This window comes from Bacillus rossius, chromosome 1, assembly GCF_032445375.1.
Source record: "Bacillus rossius redtenbacheri isolate Brsri chromosome 1, Brsri_v3, whole genome shotgun sequence".
Taxonomy (NCBI): domain Eukaryota; kingdom Metazoa; phylum Arthropoda; class Insecta; order Phasmatodea; family Bacillidae; genus Bacillus; species Bacillus rossius.
In genome coordinates, this window is record NC_086330.1 from 287,920,642 (window position 1) to 287,944,172 (window position 23,531).

General features: G+C 37.6%; 2 protein-coding genes across 6 annotated transcripts in view; one reads left to right on the forward strand and one right to left on the reverse strand.

The window, feature by feature from the left end:
- The window catches only part of LOC134527701 (phosphatidylinositol 4-kinase alpha), a 213,168-nt gene extending 196,115 nt beyond the window's left edge, over nt 1–17,053 (forward strand). For 4 of the 5 annotated variants that reach the window (XM_063360604.1, XM_063360605.1, XM_063360606.1 and 1 more), the window contains 5 exons: nt 3,739–3,864; nt 5,386–5,508; nt 7,750–7,873; nt 8,854–9,013; nt 12,706–17,053. In XM_063360604.1, the coding sequence (XP_063216674.1) occupies nt 3,739–3,864; nt 5,386–5,508; nt 7,750–7,873; nt 8,854–9,013; nt 12,706–12,931 (759 nt within the window). In that variant the 3' untranslated portion in view covers nt 12,932–17,053. Of the gene's footprint in view, nt 1–3,738; nt 3,865–5,385; nt 5,509–7,749; nt 7,874–8,853; nt 9,014–12,705 lie in introns of those variants that run through there. The other variant, XM_063360607.1, reaches the window with a different exon arrangement.
- Nucleotides 17,054–20,633: 3,580 nt separating this feature from the next.
- The window catches only part of LOC134527703 (uncharacterized), a 54,815-nt gene continuing 51,917 nt past the window's right edge, over nt 20,634–23,531 (reverse strand). Inside the window, exon 2 of the mRNA XM_063360609.1 lies at nt 20,634–20,976. Within this exon, the coding sequence (XP_063216679.1) occupies nt 20,662–20,976 (315 nt within the window). The 3' untranslated portion in view covers nt 20,634–20,661. The remainder of the gene's footprint in view (nt 20,977–23,531) is intronic.

Consider the following 23,531-nt stretch of genomic DNA (forward strand, 5'->3'; position numbering starts at 1 on the left):
AGATAACGAATCAGCTCGTCGCGGTGAAGCCGGTAAATCCAACTGACTCCCGAGCCGTTCATGGTCATGAAAATACAAACAAAAGCCACAGCAAAACCATTGCCGAAGCAGAGTTGCGCAGAAGTTGTAGCCGAATGGACTACAACTGACATAGGCAAAAGCGGGGGGGGGTTACATTAAAACTTAACGACAGTGGGAAGCTGGTGCAAAGCAAAAATATAAAATTGAGAAAAAATACAATTTTATATATAATAAAATGCCTCTAGAGCGAAAATGGAACATGACATAAATAATTGCAGTTTATAAAGCAGTTTAAATTATCATTGGGGCAATCCTAATGCGCTCCAGCAGGACGCGAAATACATACAATCATTCACACAAATAAAACAAAATAAGCAAGAGTAAAGCGGATGTGGTGGCAAAGTGCTGAAGCAAAACAAGTAATATGGGCCGGTAGGCGAAAAAACTGAAGGCAGAATCAAAAGAGAACTTATAATGTGGCTTAACAAGAAGTGTCCAATGCCATCGTGGCATGCCCATATACAGCTGCTGAAATGTTACAATATGCTACGGGGAGTACTCGGCATGAGCAAAAGAAGCCCAAATCGAATGACCTGTGGCCTATTTCATAAAACTACAAGTCTACAAGTTACAAGTAACTTTGCTAGTAACTTGTAAAAACTTTGATAATGTTGTTTCATAAAGCTACAAGTAAATACTTGTAGTTACAAGTGAAATGCTACAAGTTACAAGTTAATTTTACAAGTAAATAAATGTTTTTGTTTCATAAACAAACTTGTAGCTAGCAAGCATTTGTAACTTGTAAGAAATTGCTACCAGTGTCAATACATAGGTAGAATATTGTGTAAGTCCAATTATATTAGTTGTAAATCATTAATAAGTCTATGCTTGTGTATAGAATGATATTATAACATCTTAGAATACAATGGATATTATTATATTTACCGATTCTGATGAAGATGATATAGATATTGAGGTTATGAGGCGACCACTTAATTTTAGAGAGAGGTTGAACATGGGACTTGGCACGGTATTTGAGTATAACGAAATGTTCCGCATGAGTGCTGTTAAACTGGAGGAGCTAGTACAAGATATAGGTCATATATTGTATCACCCTACACGAAGAAATAAATCGTTATCTGCAAGGGAACAAATATTTGTCTCTCTACATTTGTTGGGAAATGGCGGACAGTACCATGCAGTTGGAGATATGCATGGTATTTCCAAAGCAACAGTACACAGATGTATCAAAATATTTGTAAATGCTGTCAATGAAATCATTTTTATCAGCATACACTTCGCAACTATAACCTACAAATTCGTTACATAATCAAAACACGAACAATAAACAGCTGACTCGTAAACTTGTAGGTATGTGTTACAAGTGCACCAACTTCTACAAGTCAAGCAACTTTCTTTGTGAAACACTTCAGATTCACACTTGTAAGAAATTCCCTTGTAACTTGTAACTAGTAACTTGTAGACTTGTAGTTTTATGAAATAGGCCACTGAAGGGTCCAAACATTGGTGGCAAATACTTTACATTACATTACATTACATTACATTACATTACATTACATTACATGGCAGCAATAAAAAAATGAAGGCGCGGCCATAACGCGCAAGCAAGAACAATACTAAATACAGACGTTAAGTTTCACTGCCGAGTACATACCGGAACGCAGATCCACCGCCGCAGTGACAGCCTTCGAATCCAGAGACCGAACGACTGCAAGGAATACGCCAGGGGCCGGGCAATATATAGGCCGGGAAAACACTCGACAGAGAGTGCTGGTGAGGCGGCGGGGAAGAGGGTGGGTTGGAAGGGGATGGAGAGGGAGGGGAAAGGAGGAGGGGGGATGGGAAAGGAGGGGAAGGAATGCTGTACAGTGCCGAAAAACGGAGTTACTGCTTCAATATATCTCCACTTGTGCTTTTGGGTTGGAAGAAAATGGTATTCAGTATATGAAAAATCCTGTGCATTGTACACACGGAATATCTTGCTAAATTAAATCTAACACCATATCTTATTTAAAAATTTTGTACGTCTGAATCACATTAAAGTTCAAAGTGATTTTATGGCTGCTAGGCAAATTTTTACATCAAACATTGAAACACCTAAAGAGCTAATATGTGCTCAAGTGAGCTTGGGTGAGTTTGGTGTAACTCAGATTAGCTCAAGTGAGATTGGGTGAGCTCAGATGATCTCAGGTGAGCTTAAGTGAGCTTGCATGTGCTTGGTTAAGGTTGTGTAAGCTTGGCTGAGCTTAACTGTGCTTTGGATCCCCAATGAGATAGATACGTTCTCAAATCAAGAGAAGGCTGACACGTATTGGCTTGCAAATGCCAATGCAAGGGAAGCACAAAATTTTACCAAGAAATGTTTCCAAGACGGGTGTGAAGCTGGCATCACTGTTCGCTGTCACAATTCTTAACAGTTATTATTTAAGATTTGTAATTGGAAGTTTTGAATTTTTCTTTCCCCTTAAATTCATTGGTGCCCCATAGTTCGGTCTCTGTCTATCTTGTTTCATTTCATAACACAGCATGTACCGCCCTTTGGGGCTTCACTGGTTGAGTTCCAAACATACATTGTATGGTGATTTTTGCTTGTCTTGTATTGTTCTATCACCCCCTAAGATATTGTTACGATTTACTGGGTTCGTAAAGGATAGCCCAATTAAAGATTCTACTACACACTACACAGTTTTATTGATAGCCACTACTTATGTCACTTACAAGTAATCTTCTAAAATGGCAAATAATCAATTAAACTTAAAAAAAAAGTTGCTTCCCCAGTCACTCGTTTCTTACAATCCACCCACCTCGCTGGGCCGCACCTCTGGCGCAACTCTCGCCGCAGCACCCCTCATGGATATCCACCGCGGGACATCGTCGCCACACTCCGCCGCCACTGACGCACTTGCCTTCGCCGAGGATCCGCTTGATGCCTCGCTCGGGACTTTGTCGCGTTCGCGAAACTATCGCCCGGAACTAACGCTCTGCCCTGGAACCTTCGTCCAGGGACTTCACTGCTCTATCGCCCGGAAACTCCACTGCGGGAAAACTCCCGACTCCACTCACTCACTCACTCCCTCCCTCCCTGCCCTGGAATCTTCGTCCAAGGACTTTGCCACTCTGCCGCACCCGCGGCACTATCATCCCGGAAACTCCGCCACGGGAAAGCTCCCACCTGAACTCTCCTCTGACTCTGAGGCCGGCATCCTCGTCTTATATATCACAGATGCCATTTCTAGAATGCACGAGCGCGGCTGGGGCCTGTCACGTCATTCCGCGCCGACCCAATGGCAGAAATCTCTCGAAACACGTGTCGGCGGCTGCCAGGTGGCGCACGAGACTCCCCAGCTGTCAGGTGTCAGATATCAAACTATCAGCGCCGCGCGGGGAGTGGAGGGAAGGAGGGAGGAAGTGGCATTCCTTGTAATTTACAGCGCGTCTCATGTTGCGGTGGCCACATGTGATGTCAGCCAGCTGTGCACCTGCACATGTCGCTGCCTTGCTCACGTTCGTAACAATATTATGACAATTATTGTAACAGCCTATGTATTAACATAATTTTAGTGTAAAATTTTAGTGTACAATTTTAGTAACTTATGTTAGTGTGAAGATTTAGTAAAATCATAGTGGGCATTGGGCTAGTTGATATGGTGGGCATAATGTTTGTTATATACTGTACAAAATGCTTATGTTCTCGAGGTGGGTGATGACGTCAGGCAAGATATGCTGGCGCTGCAGGTGATCGGGATATTCAAGAATGTCTTCCAGCAAGTTGGTCTCGACCTCTACTTGTTCCCGTACCGAGTCGTGGCGACAGCCCCAGGGGTGTGTATCGTGTCACTACGAAGATACCATATCTGCTCGAATCTAAAATGCAGTCCTCATTTAGTTCTTAGTTTAACTAAAAATTATTCATCTCTAAGTTTAGGATGCACTTCAGTTAAAACCTTTGATTTTCGTTCATTCAGCCCTTGTGAGTTGTTAATTAATCCCATAGAGCCGCCTAGCAGACTTTCGGATCAGATTTTATGGTCGAGGTTATCCAGCATCAGAGGGAACACCAGAAATTGTTTGGAGTTTAGAATTTCTGATAAAAATCAGTGAATGGTGTGGGAAATATATGTTATGTGAGGGAATTTAAATGAAATGGTAGGATAATGCTAATCCTGTATCACTTAACTATTCAATGTGTCATGCATGTAGTATTTTCGGTTGAGACTTGTTGCAGTGTTGGTGGTGAGGGAATTATTTTTAAGCAGAGTTTAATTTTTTTGGCACATGAGGATAAATTCAGTCTGTGATGGTGCCATGGAGTGTTTTTAATAAAAAAACACCCTGTACATAGTATCCAGGCTTTTTGTTTGTGTATAAACAATGTATTATTAAATTTAAATATCTGTGATGAAGTTGTGATTATGGCAATGTTAGAAAGTAGTGCAGAATTGATACTGATTGTTTTCTATTATGGTAAATATTTAGTTCTATGAAAAATTATAAAAGTCTTGGTATAGTCAGGGTTTTGCTGGACCCCCTGGATGGTCAAACATAGCTTTAACTTTTTGACTTTAAATTATGGATTATGGCATGTTGTTTACACTACAGTACTATTTTTTTATGTGATAGTTAACAAGCCACAATTATTCTTTATATATCATTCTGAATTATTGCTTCACAAAATAATCTTTTTTTATTTTTTCCCAGTTATGTTAATGAGTTTACGTGTAAATGTTATGTTGCTTCTCAATGATTGTGCACCACACAACATTTTTAGGGCTAAAGTGTTTTAACTAACATGCATGTTAAAATGGATTAAATTAGTGAAATGGAGGATGCAAACAGTTGTAAGAGACATCCTATTTTGAGGTTACTAAAATAATAAAAACATGTGGGTCTTACATTCCAACTTCGATTCTTAAGAGTGACTCTAATCTGAACATAGATCTCAAAAGGTATGAATAAAATAATAATTGAGCAAAAACACACACTTAAAGTTTAGAAAAATATTTAAAAACCTAAATTTCAATTATTTTAAATTAAAAACAATTATTTGTGTTTGAAATACTAAACAGTTAAATTTTTTGCCACTACTGTTCCCATCGAGATCCAAAAAAAAATTCCCAGAGCATTGTAGCAAATGGAATATATAACCTTTTCTTTGGTAGCTTCTGTAGGGATAAATAATAATGTAGTCCTTGTCAACTACACAGTCTGGTGTGTCTGAATTTCTGCGTTTCCCTTCATATTACTTTCGTCAAATAGCAACAATTTTCTTACATCAATTTTATGGTTTTTAAGGAATTGAGTATTTGATTAACCCAAACAAAATTATTACTAATTTTTTGGCAGTGTGGCGTGATAGAGTGCGTGCCCAATGCCAAGTCCCGCGACCAGTTGGGGCGCCAGACGGACATTGACATGTACAACTACTTCATCAAGAAGTACGGTGATGAGACGACCAAGGAGTTCCAGGTGATTATAATTCTTTTTTGGTTCCACATAGTGTTGTCATTAGTTTTAAGGCTCAGGTTCAGCTGCCATGTTGGCTTTTAGGTAGATATATATATATATATATATAAATTTTGTGGACATAACATCTGTAGCAATTTTTCACAATCATTTTCAAAATGATACCGGTACCGAAAATCTAGTAGTAGAAAAACTTGGTTGAGTTCGTTAATGAGCAATATTCAACCAAAGAAAACAGAAAAATTGCTGTAACTTCCATAATATGGAAATTATCACATCCGTTTGAAAATATTATAACTCGTAGGAGTAATACCGAAATATTTTGTCTGAATAAGTTTTCGATACGACCAACCATAACTGCAAGGGGTTGAACAAACAAGGGTTGGAGGACAAAAAAATTCATACTATCTCCTTTTCTAGGCACAACATTGAATTTGTACATATTGTGTATTAATCTTATAATTTTTATTTTATATTTTCTAAACAATTTGTGATTAGATGACCATTCCTGCAAGGGGTTGAAAAAATAATGGGTAGAATTTAAATTAGTTGGTACACTATCAAATCTGTTGAGATTGTTTGTAAATCTTATAATTTTTACCTAAAATTTTGCCTGAAACAGTTTTGGTGTTTTGGATAATACAAACCATTACTGAAGGGGGTGGAAATAACAAGGGTAGAAAGACAAAATGTCATTACTTTTTTTTTAAATATATATACTATCAAATCTATTATAATCTATTGTAAAAAACAGGGGTTGAAATTTAAAAAATTAAATTTTTCTTAGTATTAAATTCATTGGAATTTATTAATAACCATTTTAATCCTTAAACTTTTGTCAAATAAATTTATACGACCACGTATTAGCGCAAAGGATGAAAAATATTGTTTGAAGATAAAAAATAATTGCATAACTACCTTAGTAGGCATAACATGAAATTCATTAATACATTTAATGCTGGATCCATTAAGTTAAAAAAATTCAAAATATTTTTGCTGCAAGGAATATGAGAAAATGTTATATCAATCTTTTTTGAATATTGGCCAACATATAGGATGTTATATAGGCTACATTAAGTCCTTAAAATGTTCCAGGAGTTTATAAAAGTTTCCAAAATATTTCCAGAAGAAATTTTTCTTATTTGAGATCTTTATGATGTATTTTGAAAATGAGATGGTTGATCCAGGCCATTGAGAGGAATGGGCAAGGGGTGTGAGAGGTAAAATTCCCAGGCCCGTGACCAGAGGGTAACCGGTATTGTTTCGATTTTTTTTAATGCATGAGTTTGCCCTGATAGTAGGACTAAATTTAAAGTCTATTGCTAATAGGATTCACTGGAAACCTTACAAGTTGTGCAATACACAAAGACAATATTTGAATATTTTATTAATTTTAGGGTTTGAAAAGTTGTATTCTTATAAATAGGGGCCCATCAGTAGTATTTTCCCCCGGGCCCTTAGTTTCTCTCGACGGCACTATGGTAGAAGCTGAGTTGTTTGCATCTCCCAGCTAGGGATATACAAAAAATTACCTTCTAGCAAGTGACCGCAATCAGTGAGGCAGAAAATTTAATGTTGAATATTAGTCTGAATTTTACTACAAATACAGTTGACGCTCTTCAACCCAGCATTCTTCTGTTATTCTGTAATCCAGCTCCATTTGAGCCGCTCACGTTTAAAGTTCTTCGGGTGGATTCAGACATTGGTTGACCTTCACTGCCAGGTCGTCCCACTGCGCTGCCCACATTTGTAGTTCTGTCAGTGTTTATCATGACTGTTGGTTTTCCGTGCTGCATATGTATATTTTTTCTTTGTTGTAGAGCAGCCTACTTCAACTTGTTTTAAATATCACTGTATATTAATTTTTCCCATTAACTATATTAACAGTAGATACTAGCAGATTGCCAATTCAGCACGTCTGTAATCCTGCCCTTGCCTGACTAAAAGATCCTTTGTTGTAGTAATTTGTAATGTGCATTTTGTGAAATAGTTATAAAAATGGTAACAAAACAAATATAATTATGTATCTCTAATTGCAAGTATCTAACATGGATGGTGAAACTTAGTCAGTCCAGATTTGATATTGTAGTTCCCTTAAATTATGTTTTTCTGCTTCCAGTGATATTGCTGTTGATTATATGCAAAGACATATAAAAATAAATTTCTCAATTCGTAATCTGATGGAATTAAACTCTACTCCAAATATTCCTCGTAAAAACAGTAATTTTTTCCCCATCCCCCCAGAATGCACGGAGGAACTTCGTCAAGTCCATGGCTGCTTACAGCGTGATTGGCTTCCTGCTGCAGATAAAAGACCGGCACAATGGCAACATAATGCTGGACACGGACGGCCACATCATACACATAGGTCAGTTCCTGAAGCACGTGCTTTTAATGTGCACTGCGTTTTACTTCAGCAGTTAAGGTCATCCAGAGAAAAATTACAGAATAGGTACTGTTTTTTTACAACAGAGCTATCTTAAATCTAGGTCCAGTTTCAATTTATCTCTACCCTATTATTTCACGCAATCATTAGTTTTGCTCAATTTATTCTTGTGGTTGCTTATTTTTTGCTTCCAATATAAATATTAATCATTTTCCTCGTTTTGCAACATCCTTCAATTTTCTGGTCAAATGTTCTGAGGAATGTGTGCATACAACTTAACATGTGCTTATTAAGAATAAATTTTCTTAATACAAGTATGTTATAAATTTTTATGTTAATGTTCATTTTCACTATTTATATCATTCATTTAGTCAGAAGTTCATTCACATATACCTTTACCTCATTTAATAATCAACACTTCTCCGGCCAATACCTAGTCTTATGATGTACCTATCCATTGATCTCCTAAAATTCTGACTAAAGAAATATTGCATGACCACTAAGATCAATTAAACTGTATTTTAATAATAATTAGTATTGAATACATATTTATTAAAATTTTAATTGGATATTTTATTTGTTGAGATAGAGGACACTTTAATAAATATATTACAGTTAAAAAAAAAAATATTATTTTGATAAGGATTAAATTTTCTAATAGAGTTTTTTCTTTCAAGAGATTTTACTTTTAGTAATGAAATACACTTTTTGTAAGAGATAATTATTTTAGTAAGAGAATACACTTTTTAGAAAGAATGTGCACTTTTATTAAGAGAATGCAGTTGTAATAAGAGGATTCTATTTTATTAAGAGGTTACAACTTTAGTAAGAGAAAATACTTTCAGGAACACACTTACTTTTAAGAGATTACTTTTTGCTGAGAATTTTCTTTTCGCAAGAGAATACACTGTTAGTAAAAGAAGCCACCAGTGCATGTCTTGCATGTCCTCTGATGTGCACAGACTTTGGCTTCATGTTCGAGAGCTCGCCAGGAGGCAACCTGGGCTTCGAGCCGGACATCAAGTTGACAGACGAGATGGTGATGGTGATGGGGGGCAAGATGGAGGCGGACCCGTTCCGCTGGTTCATGGAGCTGTGTGTGCAGGCGTACCTCGCCGTCAGGTGAGGCCATACAGCCGGCACCACACCCATAGGCACAACAGGGTGTCTGCAAGTCATGAATGTTTGAAGAACTGGTCACAAAAGTTGCAAAAAAGTCCCGAAATAAACAGCAACAGTGATGAAAGTCATTAAACTTTGATCTCCAGCAGCCTTAATCGAAACTACATTTGTTTTTTGACTCTTTACATCAGTTTATAGTCACACTTTAAATATTAATGGTTGGAGACTATCCTTATAAATCATATAGCTCTTGTCTCTGATAAGGTCTTAGATTTCTAACATAAAAACTGGCATGTTCCTGCCAATAGTAGATCTGTTTCATTCTTTGTTAAATTTTGCTTATTTTATTTACAGACTTATCTTTTATCAAAAGATCTGGAAATCGGTTTACCCTGATCATAGATGCGTGTGTATGACTGTCATTTGGACACACTGCGTGAATTGAGTATTCATAAGGCATAATAAAAATTAAGTTAATTACGATTCCGCAGAGCAGTTTCGCACAAGCAACCAGAGTGTGGTTGCTGGTCCTTGGGAACCGTGAATAATGCGAGAGAAAAGCCATTAAAAAATTCTCTTTACTATAACAAACATAACTTTAGAGAAAACTTGAGTGGTATTAGTCTCCATCCTTTAAAGTTGACCTCTGCAGATATTCAAAAATTTTTGAAACTTACTTTTGGAGAAACAAATATTTAGTTGTATTCTAAGTGTGATGTGAGTATTGCCAGTGAGTTAGAGTAATTTTTGTAAATATTAATGTATACATACCCATTTCAAGTATATCATTGGGCTAGATATAATCAGTAATGACTAGTTTCTTTAAACACACACAGAGAACAACAGAATGGCTGAAGTTTAAAATGGCAGAGATTATGAAAACTGAAAATTTTCTGATAAATTCAAAAGTTTGAAAACACTGCAAAAAACCTGACTTTTTTATAACTATGTTTTACTATTTACAATTGTTAACATAAAATATCCATTACAGTTGCACGAAAGAAATTATGAGTCATTAGAATATGGTATTTTCCGTACTCTTACTATTTGATTGGGATTACAAATGTATATGTACAAGGGTCATTATAAAAATAAAGAACATTTGTTTCTTTAGATATTTTTGTATAAGGTGATGAAACAAAACATATTTTGCATGTATGATACCTAGGGCCCCCTGAAAGTGGTAAATAAAATTTTCAGATTTCGTTATTAAAAATTACCAAAAGCGGTGTTAAAATTCACTTTTAAAACACAAAAGCGGTGCTAAAATTCACTTAAAAACACAAAAGCGGTGCTAAAAACTAAAAAAAAAAAAGTGTGTGTTACCGTAAATATATCTGAAATTATTTAAGTTAAATAATTTTACTTGAACCTACTCATTACTGAATACCCTAAACAAATAGGTTACATATATTTATATGACAATACTTTTGATTTAGACACTGATTATTAGTTTGTTCCCATAAACTAATCTGGAAAACTATTAATCCCTTTAACAAAATCGAGGACGCATCACAACTCCGAAATGCCAAATTGATCACAACGACGACAGCTAGAAAACTGCTGTGTACCACAACGCCGAAAAATGTCATTACAGGGCTGCCACAAAGGTTGGGTTAGGTTAGGTTAGACTAGGTTAGGTTAGGATAGACTAGGTTAGGTAAGGTAAGATAAGGTAAGGTAAGGTTTGATTGTGGTATTTCGGCGTTAAGGTAAATTTAAGAAACGCACACTAATTCATTCAGTTGTTATTTCGGAGTTGTGGTCAATTTTAATTTCGGCTTTGTGGTCAATTTTGACATTCAGCGTTATAGTATTTCCGCGTTGTGGTTACGACCTAACAAAATCTATAAAAACTGTTGGCCAACTAATCATCATCGTCACACCATTCAAAAATTAATGTTTGTTTACATTTTTCCGCTTTTTGGCGCGATTTAAAATGCTTGTGCCTGGTTCGCCCGATTATCTGCTTGATTTGATACTACGACGCTGTTCCAACTATATGCCAGCGCCCCCGGCTGACGTGATATGGCCACTCACGTAAGGCTGTTCCAAACACCGTTCGCCCAATCATCTGCTTGCTTTTGTATTTATCCGGTGTCGCTGTTCCAAGCTGACGTCAGTGCCCCGAGCGGTGTGTGTACGCTTTAAAACTTCGCCTGTTTGTCTTATCTATCCAAACATTATGCCGGAAAGGAAAATAAACGCCGTAGTTTTGCGTATTTTAACAGTATATTTTTGGGTTTAACATTATAACGTGAGCGTGTGTAAGCTTTTGTTTGCTTTAGTTCATTTATGATTAATGTTTGGCGGCCATGTTGCGGTGTTTGTTTACCATTGACGAGACAAGTCTTTTATCCAGTATTTAAATTTCGCGTAAAAACACTGCAATTTCGCGCTTTAATACAAAAGTTCGTGTAAAAACGCTGTGTTATGGCAATTTCGCGTAAAATCTGTATTTAACGGTGATTTCACGTTTATCGTCGTTTAATCGCGATCGCGAAAAGAACAGGCCCCTAATGATACCTTAAGTATTTTTCTACGTAGTCGCCATGCAAATATAAATATTTGTCACAGCTTATCACCAGCTTTTCTTCACCTTCTGCATACTCAGCTACCACCAAGATGTTGAACCAGTCATTAACCTTCTCAGGTCATTTTAAAGTTTTAAAGTTTTTTTTTTAAATTTAATTTTTAATCCTTTGAAAATTAAATAGCATTTCAGTATGCAGTACCAAAAATGAAGAATTCTTCAGAGCAGAAGGTGTGAGCTCACCAGCGGTCTTAATGGCTAAGATGCATGTGGGACTCCCACCAACCATTTAATATTATTTAAAGTATTAAAGTATGTTTCATAAAGAAAGTACAAACACTTAAAGAGACAGGACACATAAAATCCTGACGAATAACAAGAACAACTCAAATTTTTAATCATGTGGTAGTTTACATCAGGAGTAGAGAAAACACTATGCACATACGTACATCATATCTAGTATCTACTCTACTCCTGATAAAGGTCATGTGGTTGAAAATGTAATATTTTTGTTTTGTGTCTAGTTTTTTTGTCTTGTATTTTTAATTTCTCTACTCAAGGGGTGGCCAAGCATGAAATTCTACATGGATATAGTAGTGCGAAGCAAGTTTTTTCAGTTCTGCTAATTGTCAGTGCCATGCTTGCAGAACACCAAGAACATTGTGGAAGCAGTTTTAAAGGATTGTGTTTTATGGAAGTGAGTGTGATAAATTTATTCATATTTATTAACCATCATCAGGGGTGGAAAAGCACCACCTGCACAATGTTTTGGGTGTTGCAATATGGTAATGGTAAGGTAAAATTTGAATTCAATGATATGACAGCATACCAACTCCATGTCTCTTCTCTTGTTATCATACATAATATTGTTACAGCTTTGGAGAACTGCCTGTTGGTATTTCTTCTTTTTCTAAACCATATTACTCCTTTGTCCAGTAATTCACTATCTTTTATTTCCTGTTCTATTTCTTTGTCCAGTCTGGCTCTCCCACATGAACAGTGTCTCATGATATAATGGACTGGAGAGCAAGACTGGACTGAGGATTGGAACAAGTATTTAAGAATGGCAAACCTGGCTAGAAATAGGAGATCAAAGGGTTAAAAGAATATGTGCAGTAAATGTTGCTCCACTGAGGGAACGTTGCTGGATTTGTCGCAGGCCGTACTCGGAGGCCATCGTGTCGCTCGTGTCGTTGATGCTGGACACGGGTCTGCCGTGCTTCCGTGGCCAGACCATCAAGCTGTTGCGCGCACGGTTCAACCCTGCGGCTAGCGACAAGGAGGCGGCCGCTTTCATGGTGTCCGTCATTCGCAGCTCGTTCCTCAACTTCCGCACGCGCACTTACGACATGATCCAGTACTACCAGAACCAGATTCCATACTGAGGCAGCCAATTGTGGGTGGTTGTGTCTGTGCTAACATTGGCCATGTTCATCCTCTCGTTCTTTATGTTTGTTTATTAGTTTTGACCAAGCTCATTCGGATGTTCACTACTATTGACCATGCCGATCTGTTCCGTATGTTCTATCTGCTCATCTGGTACGTTTACTATGTTGGTTATGCGTAGGCTATCTGGTATCTTGAAACGCATTCACATAAACAGATACCATTGACTTCCCCTATTTTTTTTTCTGTATTTTGGCCAGTAGTTTTAATATTCAACTGTATGTCAACAACTTAAGTTCATCAGAATATGCTTTGGATGATATCTTTGCCAAATATTAGCTTATATGAATGGAACTGATGATTTGTAAATAGTTAAGATTACATATTTACTTTCATTCTGTGAGCTGGAGTTTTTTTTTATTTATTTGCATACTTACTGAATGTAAATGAATTTATTATTTCTAGAGGGGTCGTTCAACCAAATGTTAATCTATGTAACATTAATATTTCAGATTAAAATACACTGCTATTTCCCAAGTAAACCTGTTAGTGAGGTTTTTTTTGCAATGTCTTTGAAAGCTGTTTTTATTTCTAATGCTATTGAGTAAAATACTATGAAAAATATGTTTATAAACTATATCTTAAAATATATTTAGAACATTATTAATACAACAAATTATAGAGCACAATACATGTTGCTGTTGTGTTCTATCGAAAACAGTAGCTATGGTTTTGAATAAATCTATTAATACCTTATTTAATTTGTAATTATATAAACAACAGTAACTATTGTTATAATAGTTGGCTCATGGTGTAGACCACTGAAAAATAACTGTTTTTATGTAAAAAATGTTTATAATTTGTGTGTGTGTGTGTGTGTGTGTGTGTGTGTGTGTGTGTGTGTGTCTATATATATATATTAGGGGTGTGCGGGAAAGGAAATTTAGCCTTGGAGAATTTCGGGAGGGAAAATCAAATTTCACTCGGGAAATCTGGAAAAATCGGGAAGTAAAAATCATAAGCTATATAGGATGTCAGTAGGTATATTTTTTAAGTTTGGAGTGTTTTTACCACAACAGCGCCATTAGAAAACAGAATTAGTTTAGTGCTCTGTTTTCATGTAAGAAAACCAGTTCTTCCAAGTGTTGAGTGGATAAAGATTCTCTCTTTGCAGATACTATGTTTCCGGTAGATGAAAAAACCCTTTCACACGCAGTTTTGGTCGCTGGTATTCCCAGATATGCCACTGCTAACTTGGATAAATTTGGTAGTATATTTTCATTTTGTTCCCACCACTTCAATGGATTTCCAGTTATTTCTAAAAGTGGCATGTTTAAATATGTTGCACCTCTGTGTTTTGCTGAGCACCTACTAGAGATTTTGCAGCTAGACTATCAAATTCATGCCACAAAGAGGAGTGGCTGGAGTCACTTTCTGATTCAGGTTTTTGCGGACCTACAACATGAGGAAATAAAAATACTTCAAACCTATATCAAACATCTGAGATGCTAACTTGATGTATGTAACAACCAGGTACATTACTAATAGTTGAAAAAAGGAGCCATAATGTATGCCTATTACCAAATGTACTACTACGGACTCTAAAATATCACTAAATAAATTTTAAATCCAAAGAATATTAAATTTAGCAAAATCTCCCTGAAGTAAAAAAAATTACCCTCTTAAGTTTCAGTTATGTACCAAGTTGTTTACAAATTATAATTTAGTTAATAATGTTAATATAAAACTAGCACATTACCTGTATCAATGACTTCTTTTAGACAACTGTCAAGTTTTTGCTGCAAAGTGTTAACAGCAAGTTGTTTTTCATCGATAGGCACAACAACAGCCTTGAAGCGTGGGTCTAACAGCATTGCTGTAAAATATGGCTCTTGCCTTTGATATAAAGGAAAGCGTGCCTTCAATCCAAAAAGCAAAGCCCTACAAAATGTTACACCAGACCCAACTTCACTAGCATGAGTCTCCATGTAGTTATTCAAAAATTTATTGATTGAAAACAAAACTGGAGTAACCATTGAAGCTGTAGGTATTCTTTCTCCAGAGAGTTCTACAGTGGCTTCATGCAGTTGTTTAAGAATTTTTATGTAACTTTCAACAAGCAGCCACTCGCTCACACTAAGATTGTCTACGTTCACCTCTGTCAGATGACGCATAAGAACAGGTTTGTTTTTTAGTAGTCTTTCAAGCATTAGATACTCAGAATTCCATCTCGTCACGCAGTCTTGAATTAATTCTAGACAGTCTAGTCCAATTTCTGTTTGAATTTTGTGAAATGCAGAGGTTGCTGATGCACTGTGCTTATAGTAACAGACAATACCACATCTCCAAGAGCAAGCTGCAAATTATGAGCAAAACACTGCAAATGTGTCAGAGGTGCTTTGCAAAGACTAGACCCCAGCTTGATGTTTCTTGCATTGTCAGTAATAATAAACAAAGGAATTCTAGCACTAATGTTATTTAAGATGTTCCAATCATTCAAAATATCAGTAATTTTGTCACCTATTGTTAATGCTGTGTGGCTCTCAGGAAAACTAACACATCCAAGACAGTATTTTAAAAGAGTGAAGTTACTGACGAAATGACAAGTCAATGCCAAGATAGCATCATCACTACGTGATGTCCATAGGTCACAAGTAAATGACATTGACTGAACTTTGACAATTACTTGAGAAAGTTCCTCAGAGATTTTCGATTTTACAGAAGCAAACAAATTTGGAATTTCGTTTCTAGAGAATGTGGTTCGGGAAGGTACTTTGTACAATGGTTGAGATGACTGCATGAGTTTCTGGAAATGTCTATTTTCTACTACACTGTACGGCAGCATAGAATCGGCCAACCACTCAGCAATGTTCTTTGTAATGAGTTTTGCGTTTGGATGATGAGAAGGCCACTGGAAGGTATCTTCAATCCGTTGTTGTTTTGATGGACCTGGTTGTGAAGAATTTGCTGTAACGGGCCGTGAACTTAACAATTCTTGCCGTGTCTCAATTCCAACTTTACAGTTGGATGTTGAGTCAAGTGCCTTATGAGACCCGATGTGCTGCCGTAGCTTGTTTTCATAGTTTTATTGCATGTCTTGCATTTAGCACTAAGTTTATCATTGCTTCTAGCAAAGTAGTTCCAAATACACGTCTTTTCTTCAGCCATGTTTACTAAACAACTAAACAAAACAACCAACATGTAACGTGAACTAAATGACAAAATATATTACCATAATTTTGTATTACTACGTGCCCATGTAAAATTCCCCTAATATTGTGGAACTCAAATAAACATCAGAAAAGTAAATTATTCATTTTAATCTTATTTTCACCATTTACGTGTCACAGGAAAAAAAACTGATTGTGCTGCCATCTCCTGTGGGCTGTAACGTAACCGCGCCTCTAAGTGACGCACTGGCCAATCGCAGCTGTCCCTGATAATTACGTCACTGTTTTTGTCTTGATTTTTTGATGAAACAATTTTAGACGTTGTAATACGATTTCATTCCGGTAAACAGAAACATTAATACAAATATAAAATTACGAATGTGCAATATACACGGGATTTGCCAATAATGCGGCAAACTATTAAAGTAATGTCTCGTTCAGTGTTGCGTTTCAGTCAGACTGCTTATTTAAGTAAGTTATGTAATTTTAGAAGATCGTGATGTATATCAATTTCCGGGATTTTTTTTCCCCATGGATATACGTTGACATTAAAAAGTAATTTCATTAATAAACGTGTTATCTTTATTTAACCGTAAAGCAATCTCTTTATTTTTCCTTTTATTGTAGGCCAAACGGGCCGTTGTCACAAATTTGTTGTAACTTAATACATAATTTTATTCCCGAAAATACCAGGAAAAACATTATTTCCTCCTGAAGGGAAAAAAAGCAATGCCCTCCCGAAACATTTCCCGAAATTCGGGATCCCGCACACCAATAATATATATACTATACAATCAAAGTCATTCCAAAGTTACGAGTAACATGTTTATGTTGTGTGAGATTATGTCATTGTAAGTATGAATACAAAAGATTTTTCATTAGTGTTTATGACAAACTTAATAACTTTCTGTGTATGTAAATATGTTATATTACAATGATTTGTTTCCTTGACTTTTGAGTGAGACTGATTATTTATTTAGTCCCATTTTGAACAACTTGTTCCATATAAAAAAAATTTTTAAATAAAGTTTCATTTTCATTTTTAGAGGTTGGCCAAACTTTGAATTTCAAGTAGCAACCTGTTGTTATTAATGCTACTGATTCCTAACTACAAAAATATGCCTATTAATTTTAACATGTTATGCTTGGTAACCATACAGATTATTATGACAGTCAACCAGTGAAAGTAAATATTTAGCGAAATTGGATATATTTAATATGTTACGGGGGCACACGTTGCGGAGACCGTAGTCTCTGATATTTACTGATTGAATTTTACTGCGTGCTCGGGTTTTATGGGCGCCACCATGCCACGTGCACGGACCGATGTGAGACTCTTTCTCAGGGTCGTGACGTCGCCCATGTGAGGCGTGATTTTAATTTCCCCCTGAATACGCCTAGCACAAATCCCTGCCCGCTCTCAGCGTCGGGCACGCTATTATTTATGCAGTGGGCTCTCAGGCGTCCCACACGCAGTCACACTCCATGTGGTTAAACAGATTTAAATAAGAAAATACATTTGATTTACACACCTGATTTATTCGGCGAATGCAACTTACACGATTGAAACTGTTTAAAACGCCCGCGGCACGAATCGGTTTAGGTGTGAAGTCCCCCACGTGGTCACATATTACATTACGTATTACAAAAGAGAAAAGACAGTTGCTGGTTGTAAGACAATTAGTTATACAGTCCCCCGACCGAGAGGAGCTCCGAGGACGAAAAGAAAACAATTTATACGGAATTAAATTGAAACAGAATTACTTGGCGGTGAAACAAACGGTGAGGTCCCCGGAGTGCTGGCGCGTCTACTCTCGGTCGTTGATGGCTGCGGACTGGGCTGAGATCATGGCTCGCTCGACTAACATGGCGTCCTCCCGCCGAAACAATTGCCGTTAAAAGATATTTGCGAATTCGTGCCACGGGAAACTAAATTAACATGACAAGAATGAATTAAAAATTATGTGACAATTTATAAATACTTGAAAAGAATAATACATATTATAATTAATAAAATGAACATTTAATTATTGTCTGGCTTCGGGTTTCCTCGGGAATGTCCGGAAACGCTATGATATTTTAATACATTATTTTAAAATAAAAGTACATAAAACCCTCCCGGCCGATCTGCCGTCACGTTGCACTTAGGGAATATAAAAACAAATAACACAATTATATTTACATATGTTTTAGGGGTGCAGCGCACTGACTCGACAGCTCCCTCTTGCTGGGCGAGCACAGTAGGGGGAGTGTGCCGCTCTGGTGGCACAGTAAACAAAGAACAGCTGATTGTCTGAGCACGTGGGGGGGGCGTTGCACCACGTGGCCGGGTGGGCGTTGCCGGGAGCCACGTGGAGGGGGTCCGCAGGGGGTTGTTGACGTCACGTGGAAGGGTGTGTGTATGTTTCTAAATGAGGAAGGTAGGTAGCGCTAGTGTCGTGCGCGTCGGAATTATTTTTACAAGTGTAAAAATGTGAGGGCGGGCGGCTGGGATTCAAACCTTCATTTCTGGATCGTTAGTCCGTCACGCTAACCACAGGACCACGAGACCATGTTGGAGAAAATAATTTGGGATGTTGTATATATGCTTATAAATTATTTTTTTAAAGAAAAGGTATATTTTTTATAGTGCTAAGCGGGAAATTTAAAATATATAGTGTCGGCTGCTATGCGGCCGCCATGTTTATTTTTTTTATAGTGGTAAGCGGTAAATTTAAACGAGGCGCATCGGCTGCTAGTCGGCCGCCATTTTTTTTTTTATAGTGCTACGCGGGAAAATTTAAAAACGGGCTGGCCGCCATGTTTATTTCAACATTGGAAAAAAAAATATTAATTTTGGCTGCTAGGAAGTAACCAGAACAGCCAACTTTGAAAAAAATAAATAATATTATATGTATGACAATCGATTGCTGAAAGTCGCCATCTTGTAGTACAGCATACCAGGCCGCCATCTTTTTTTTTGTTCCCCATTTATAGTCATTGTTTTTTAATTTCTCAAGTTTGAATATAAAAAGTATTATTACGGCAGCCACTACTCTATTACTATAGTAGTAGTAGTAGTAGTAGTCGTAGTAGTGGTAGTAGTGGTAGTCGTAGTGGTAGTCGTAGTTTTAATTGTAGTGGTAATCGTAGTGGTAGTCGTAGTAGTAGTCGTAGTAGTCGTAGTAGTAGTCGTAGTAGTAGTAGTAGTAGTAGTCGTAGTAGTAGTCGTAGTCGTAGTAGTAGTAGTCGTAGTAGTAGTAGTAGTCGTAGTAGTAGTCGTAGTAGTAGTCGTAGTAGTAGTCGTAGTAGTCGTCGTAGTAGTCGTCGTAGTAGTAGTCGTAGTAGTAGTCGTAGTAGTAGTCGTAGTAGTCGTCGTAGTAGTCGTAGTAGTAGTAGTAGTAGTAGATGCCAAATTTCAAAACACACTGAAGTGTAGCCATGTTTTCTTATAGTACTAGACCAGTATAGTCATATTATGCTTAATTTGTTGTGTAGTATATCTGTCTATAATAAAAAAAGCTATAGGCATTACTTATGCTTATAGCGTGTTAATAAAAAAAATTATACTTTACGTATTTCAGTGAATTCAAACACCGTTTTTTTTTTATGTGTTAAAGACATAATGTTCTCTTGTAGTGTGTATTGTGGAAATGAAATATATAGTAGGATTAGTTACTTAAAAAAATAATATTATTTATAATATATCACCAATTTTATTAAAAAAAAAAGTATTCTTATTACGTCACTTGTCATTTAAAAGAAATGTATTGTGCATTTATAGTCATTATATATTTAAAAAACAATTTTTTTCCCAAGGGCTATAGTCGCGAGGGAGTACGCGCCGTCGCCAACACGTCTGCGGCTCCAACCCCTTCCTCCCCCTTGTTAATTTTAATAATAACCCAGACACTGTCCGCCCGCATAGGGAAGCCGCTCGCAGAGGGTTGGAGTCGCAGACGTGTCGGCGACGGAAACGTTCCCCACCCCTCTGCCTTGTTAATTTTAATAATAACCCTGCCAGATGTCCGCCCCCATAGGGAAGCCGCTCGCAGAGGGGTGGGGGGTGCAACAGCAGAGAATTGTATACAAATGTAATTTCTTCCAAAGTTAAAATATATATTTCCCCAATACTTAAAAAAAAAAAATATTACGTCTACCTGTTGTGTTAATTACCTGTACCTGCCATTTGATTAATGCCAGGTAAAAGTAACATGTAATAATAATCTTTTGCGATAGTCTCGTTTATGTAATGTTTCTGTTAAAATATAATGTATGTATATATTTTTTTCTCACAGCATTTTTTTTACGAGTAGCGCATTGCTACAAAATTATATTAAATATTACGTGTATTTTTCCAAACAAAACGAGTTTTAAACCTTAAAACCAGTCTACAGCAGGCCAGCTACCATGACCGCATAGTTCTTTACACGTATTACCAATTTTCTGCATACTAAGTTACCAGCCACAAGTAACACATAATGGATATTGAAATAATGTAGTCAACACATTGATATTACTTAGTTAAAGAAAAAAAATTATTTATTATCCACCCCTACCACGCTGGGCGTCCATCGCCATCAGCTTGGCCACGACTTTGCCGCTAGACAGAGCCGGCACCTGCTGGTATGTAGCTGGAACCCTCTTTTTTCGTCGGCTGTTAGCGGCCGACCCAAGGGACATGTCCCAGAGGGGCCGGCCACCAACAGCAGCGGCGAAGTCTTGGCCGGCGGTGTTGGAGGAGGAGGGGGAGACGACGGCCCTTCCTGCAGGTCTTCTGCGAAGAAGGCCGCCGCAATGTCGGCTGGAATACTCGTCCCCTCCTCCACCTCTTCCTCGAAGAAAGAGGCCGCCAACATTGATGGGATCCGTTCCATTGTCTGGGTTGGGGAGATCTTTAGAACGTCACACAAATTTCAGGCATCCTATCAAGAGGACGATTTATGTATATTAAAAAAAAAAGGTAATATTTTTTTTTTACATTTAATCAGGATAGCATGTAAATTAATATACTTTGAGAGGCAACTTGAAACAAACTAGTAATTTTTTACGTGAAATCAGGATAGCATGTAAATTAATATACTTTGAGAGGCAACTTGAAACAAACTAGTAATATTTTACGTGAAATCAGGATAGCATGTACATTAATATACTTTGAGAGGCAACTTGAAACAAACTAGTGATATTTTACGTGAAATTAGGATAGCATGTACATTAATATTTTTGAGAGGCAACTTGAAACAAACTAGTAATATTTTACGTGAAATCAGGATAGAATGTATAATATGCAAGTTATTATGGTAACAGGGTAATATTTTTTTCAAACATCTCTACGCATTTTCTTTAACATACCGACAGTTTTTCTCTCCAAATGCATAATGGAGAGTATCAGTTGGCATGACATGGCGCAGCGCGGTGGGGGGAGGTGAACACACCCCTCTCAGGATAATTTTTTTTCTTTTGTGTGTGGGGGGAGGTGGAAGAAGCGCTGTTTGCCTTCAACCCCCCCCCCCCCCCCCAACACACACACAGAGAGAGAGAGAGATATATATATACACTTGAAGCTCCCTCCGAGCAGGGGAGTAGTGGTGAGCGCTGTTGTGTTCCTGCAACCACTGCTCGGAGGTTACGTCAGCAGTGTTCGTCTCACTGGTGAACGTAATCAGAGGAAAAAAATGGAAATATGTACAATTATTAGGAGGGATCGGGCGAGGCACGAGTTTTAGAAGGACACAGATCTTTTTGCCCCCCAGGTAATGTGCTGACACCATCTTCAGAAAGCCAACGCTTATCGTCTTCTGAAGACAGTGCTACCTTGTTCACTCGCTCCGTAAACACGGCGTGGCCTCGCGAACGGAAATGGTATTGACTGCCTAGAATCCGGGAATTTTTAAGCAAGCAATCCAGGTATTGAGGGAACAGAAGTGATTGGATTACGTTGGCCTTAAATCCTTTCGCTTTATGCATACAAGAACCATCCTCCATCTTGTATGCGTAGAGTTTCGGGCGAAGACCCACGTATTCCGTAATGATCTTGCCAGCGGCCTCATCTTTCATCACCCCTGTTACACCCTTGTTGACTAAGGGGAAGCGTTGATCATTACCTGGCGCATGATTTGATGTGTCGAAACGTGAAGCTAAGTCGGGTCGAATTGAATCATAAATGTTATCACACTGAACGTGGTAAATCAACGAATCAGTGTCCGAGTACAAGAGATGCAGAGACTGGGGAGGGAATTTTTTTTGCATGTAGTTATAATGAAAGTCGTATAAAATCAATTTTGACAAATCTAAAATGGCGACACCCGTGTACAAAGGTTTATCGAAGGTTATCGAACCTTTCTGCAACTCTATGAGAACTAAATTTTCATCGACGATTTGCCTAGCCTTGAATGTCGGACGACCAATCAGCTCGGCTGCCCCATAAATAGTTTCGTAACACGAAGCGATGCGAATGTGTCTGTGTTTTCTAGAATCCTCTAAACTTTTACCGTACACTGTCTTCGAAAGTAACTTAAAAAACGATTTTTCGAAGGGATTCACAGCCTGGGCACGACGCTCAGCATTAAAGGTTATGTATTCTTTCATCCAGGCCGCCTGTTCAAACCGCAGCACATGGTGAACCTGGCCGATGACTGCCCCATACTGAACGTAGTGCCGCAGTGTTTTAGCATGGCCAACATAATTACTACGTGGCGCAAGAGTTAACAATAATTTAATCATTCGCCCGTTTGGCGGTACGCCATTCACAGGGGCCAGAGGCAGATCTGATAGGCGGTTGTGACAATCATCGGGAAAGGTCAAATCCACTTCCACGAAATATGATGTATCGCCATCTATGTCTACTACTACTATAGTCATAGAGTAGTGGCTGCCGAAATAATACTTTTTATATTCAAACTTGAGAAATGTAATAACAATGACTATAAATGGGGAACAAAAAAAAGATGGCGGCATGGTATGCTGTTCTACAATATGGCAGCCTGGTGTGCTATGCTACAAGACGGCGGTCTGGTATGCTGTACTACAAGATGGCGACTTTCAGCAATCGATTGTCATACATATAATATTATTTATTTTTTCAAAGTTGGCTGTTCTGGTTACTTCCTAGCAGCCGAAATTATTTTTTTTTTCCAATGTTGAAATAAACATGGCGGCTGGCCCGTTTTTAAATTTTCCCGCCTAGCACTATAAAAAAAATGGCGGCCGCATAGCAGCCGATGCGACTCTTTTAAATTTACCGCTTACCACTATAAAAAAAAACATGGCGGTCGACTAGCAGCCGACACTATCTATTTTTTAAATTTCCCGCTTAGCACTATAAAAAAAACAAGGCGGCCGACTAGCAGCCGATGTGCCTCGTTTAAATTTACCCCTTACCACTATAAAAAAATAAACATGGCGGCCGCATAGCAGCCGACACTATATATTTTAAATTTCCCGCTTAGCA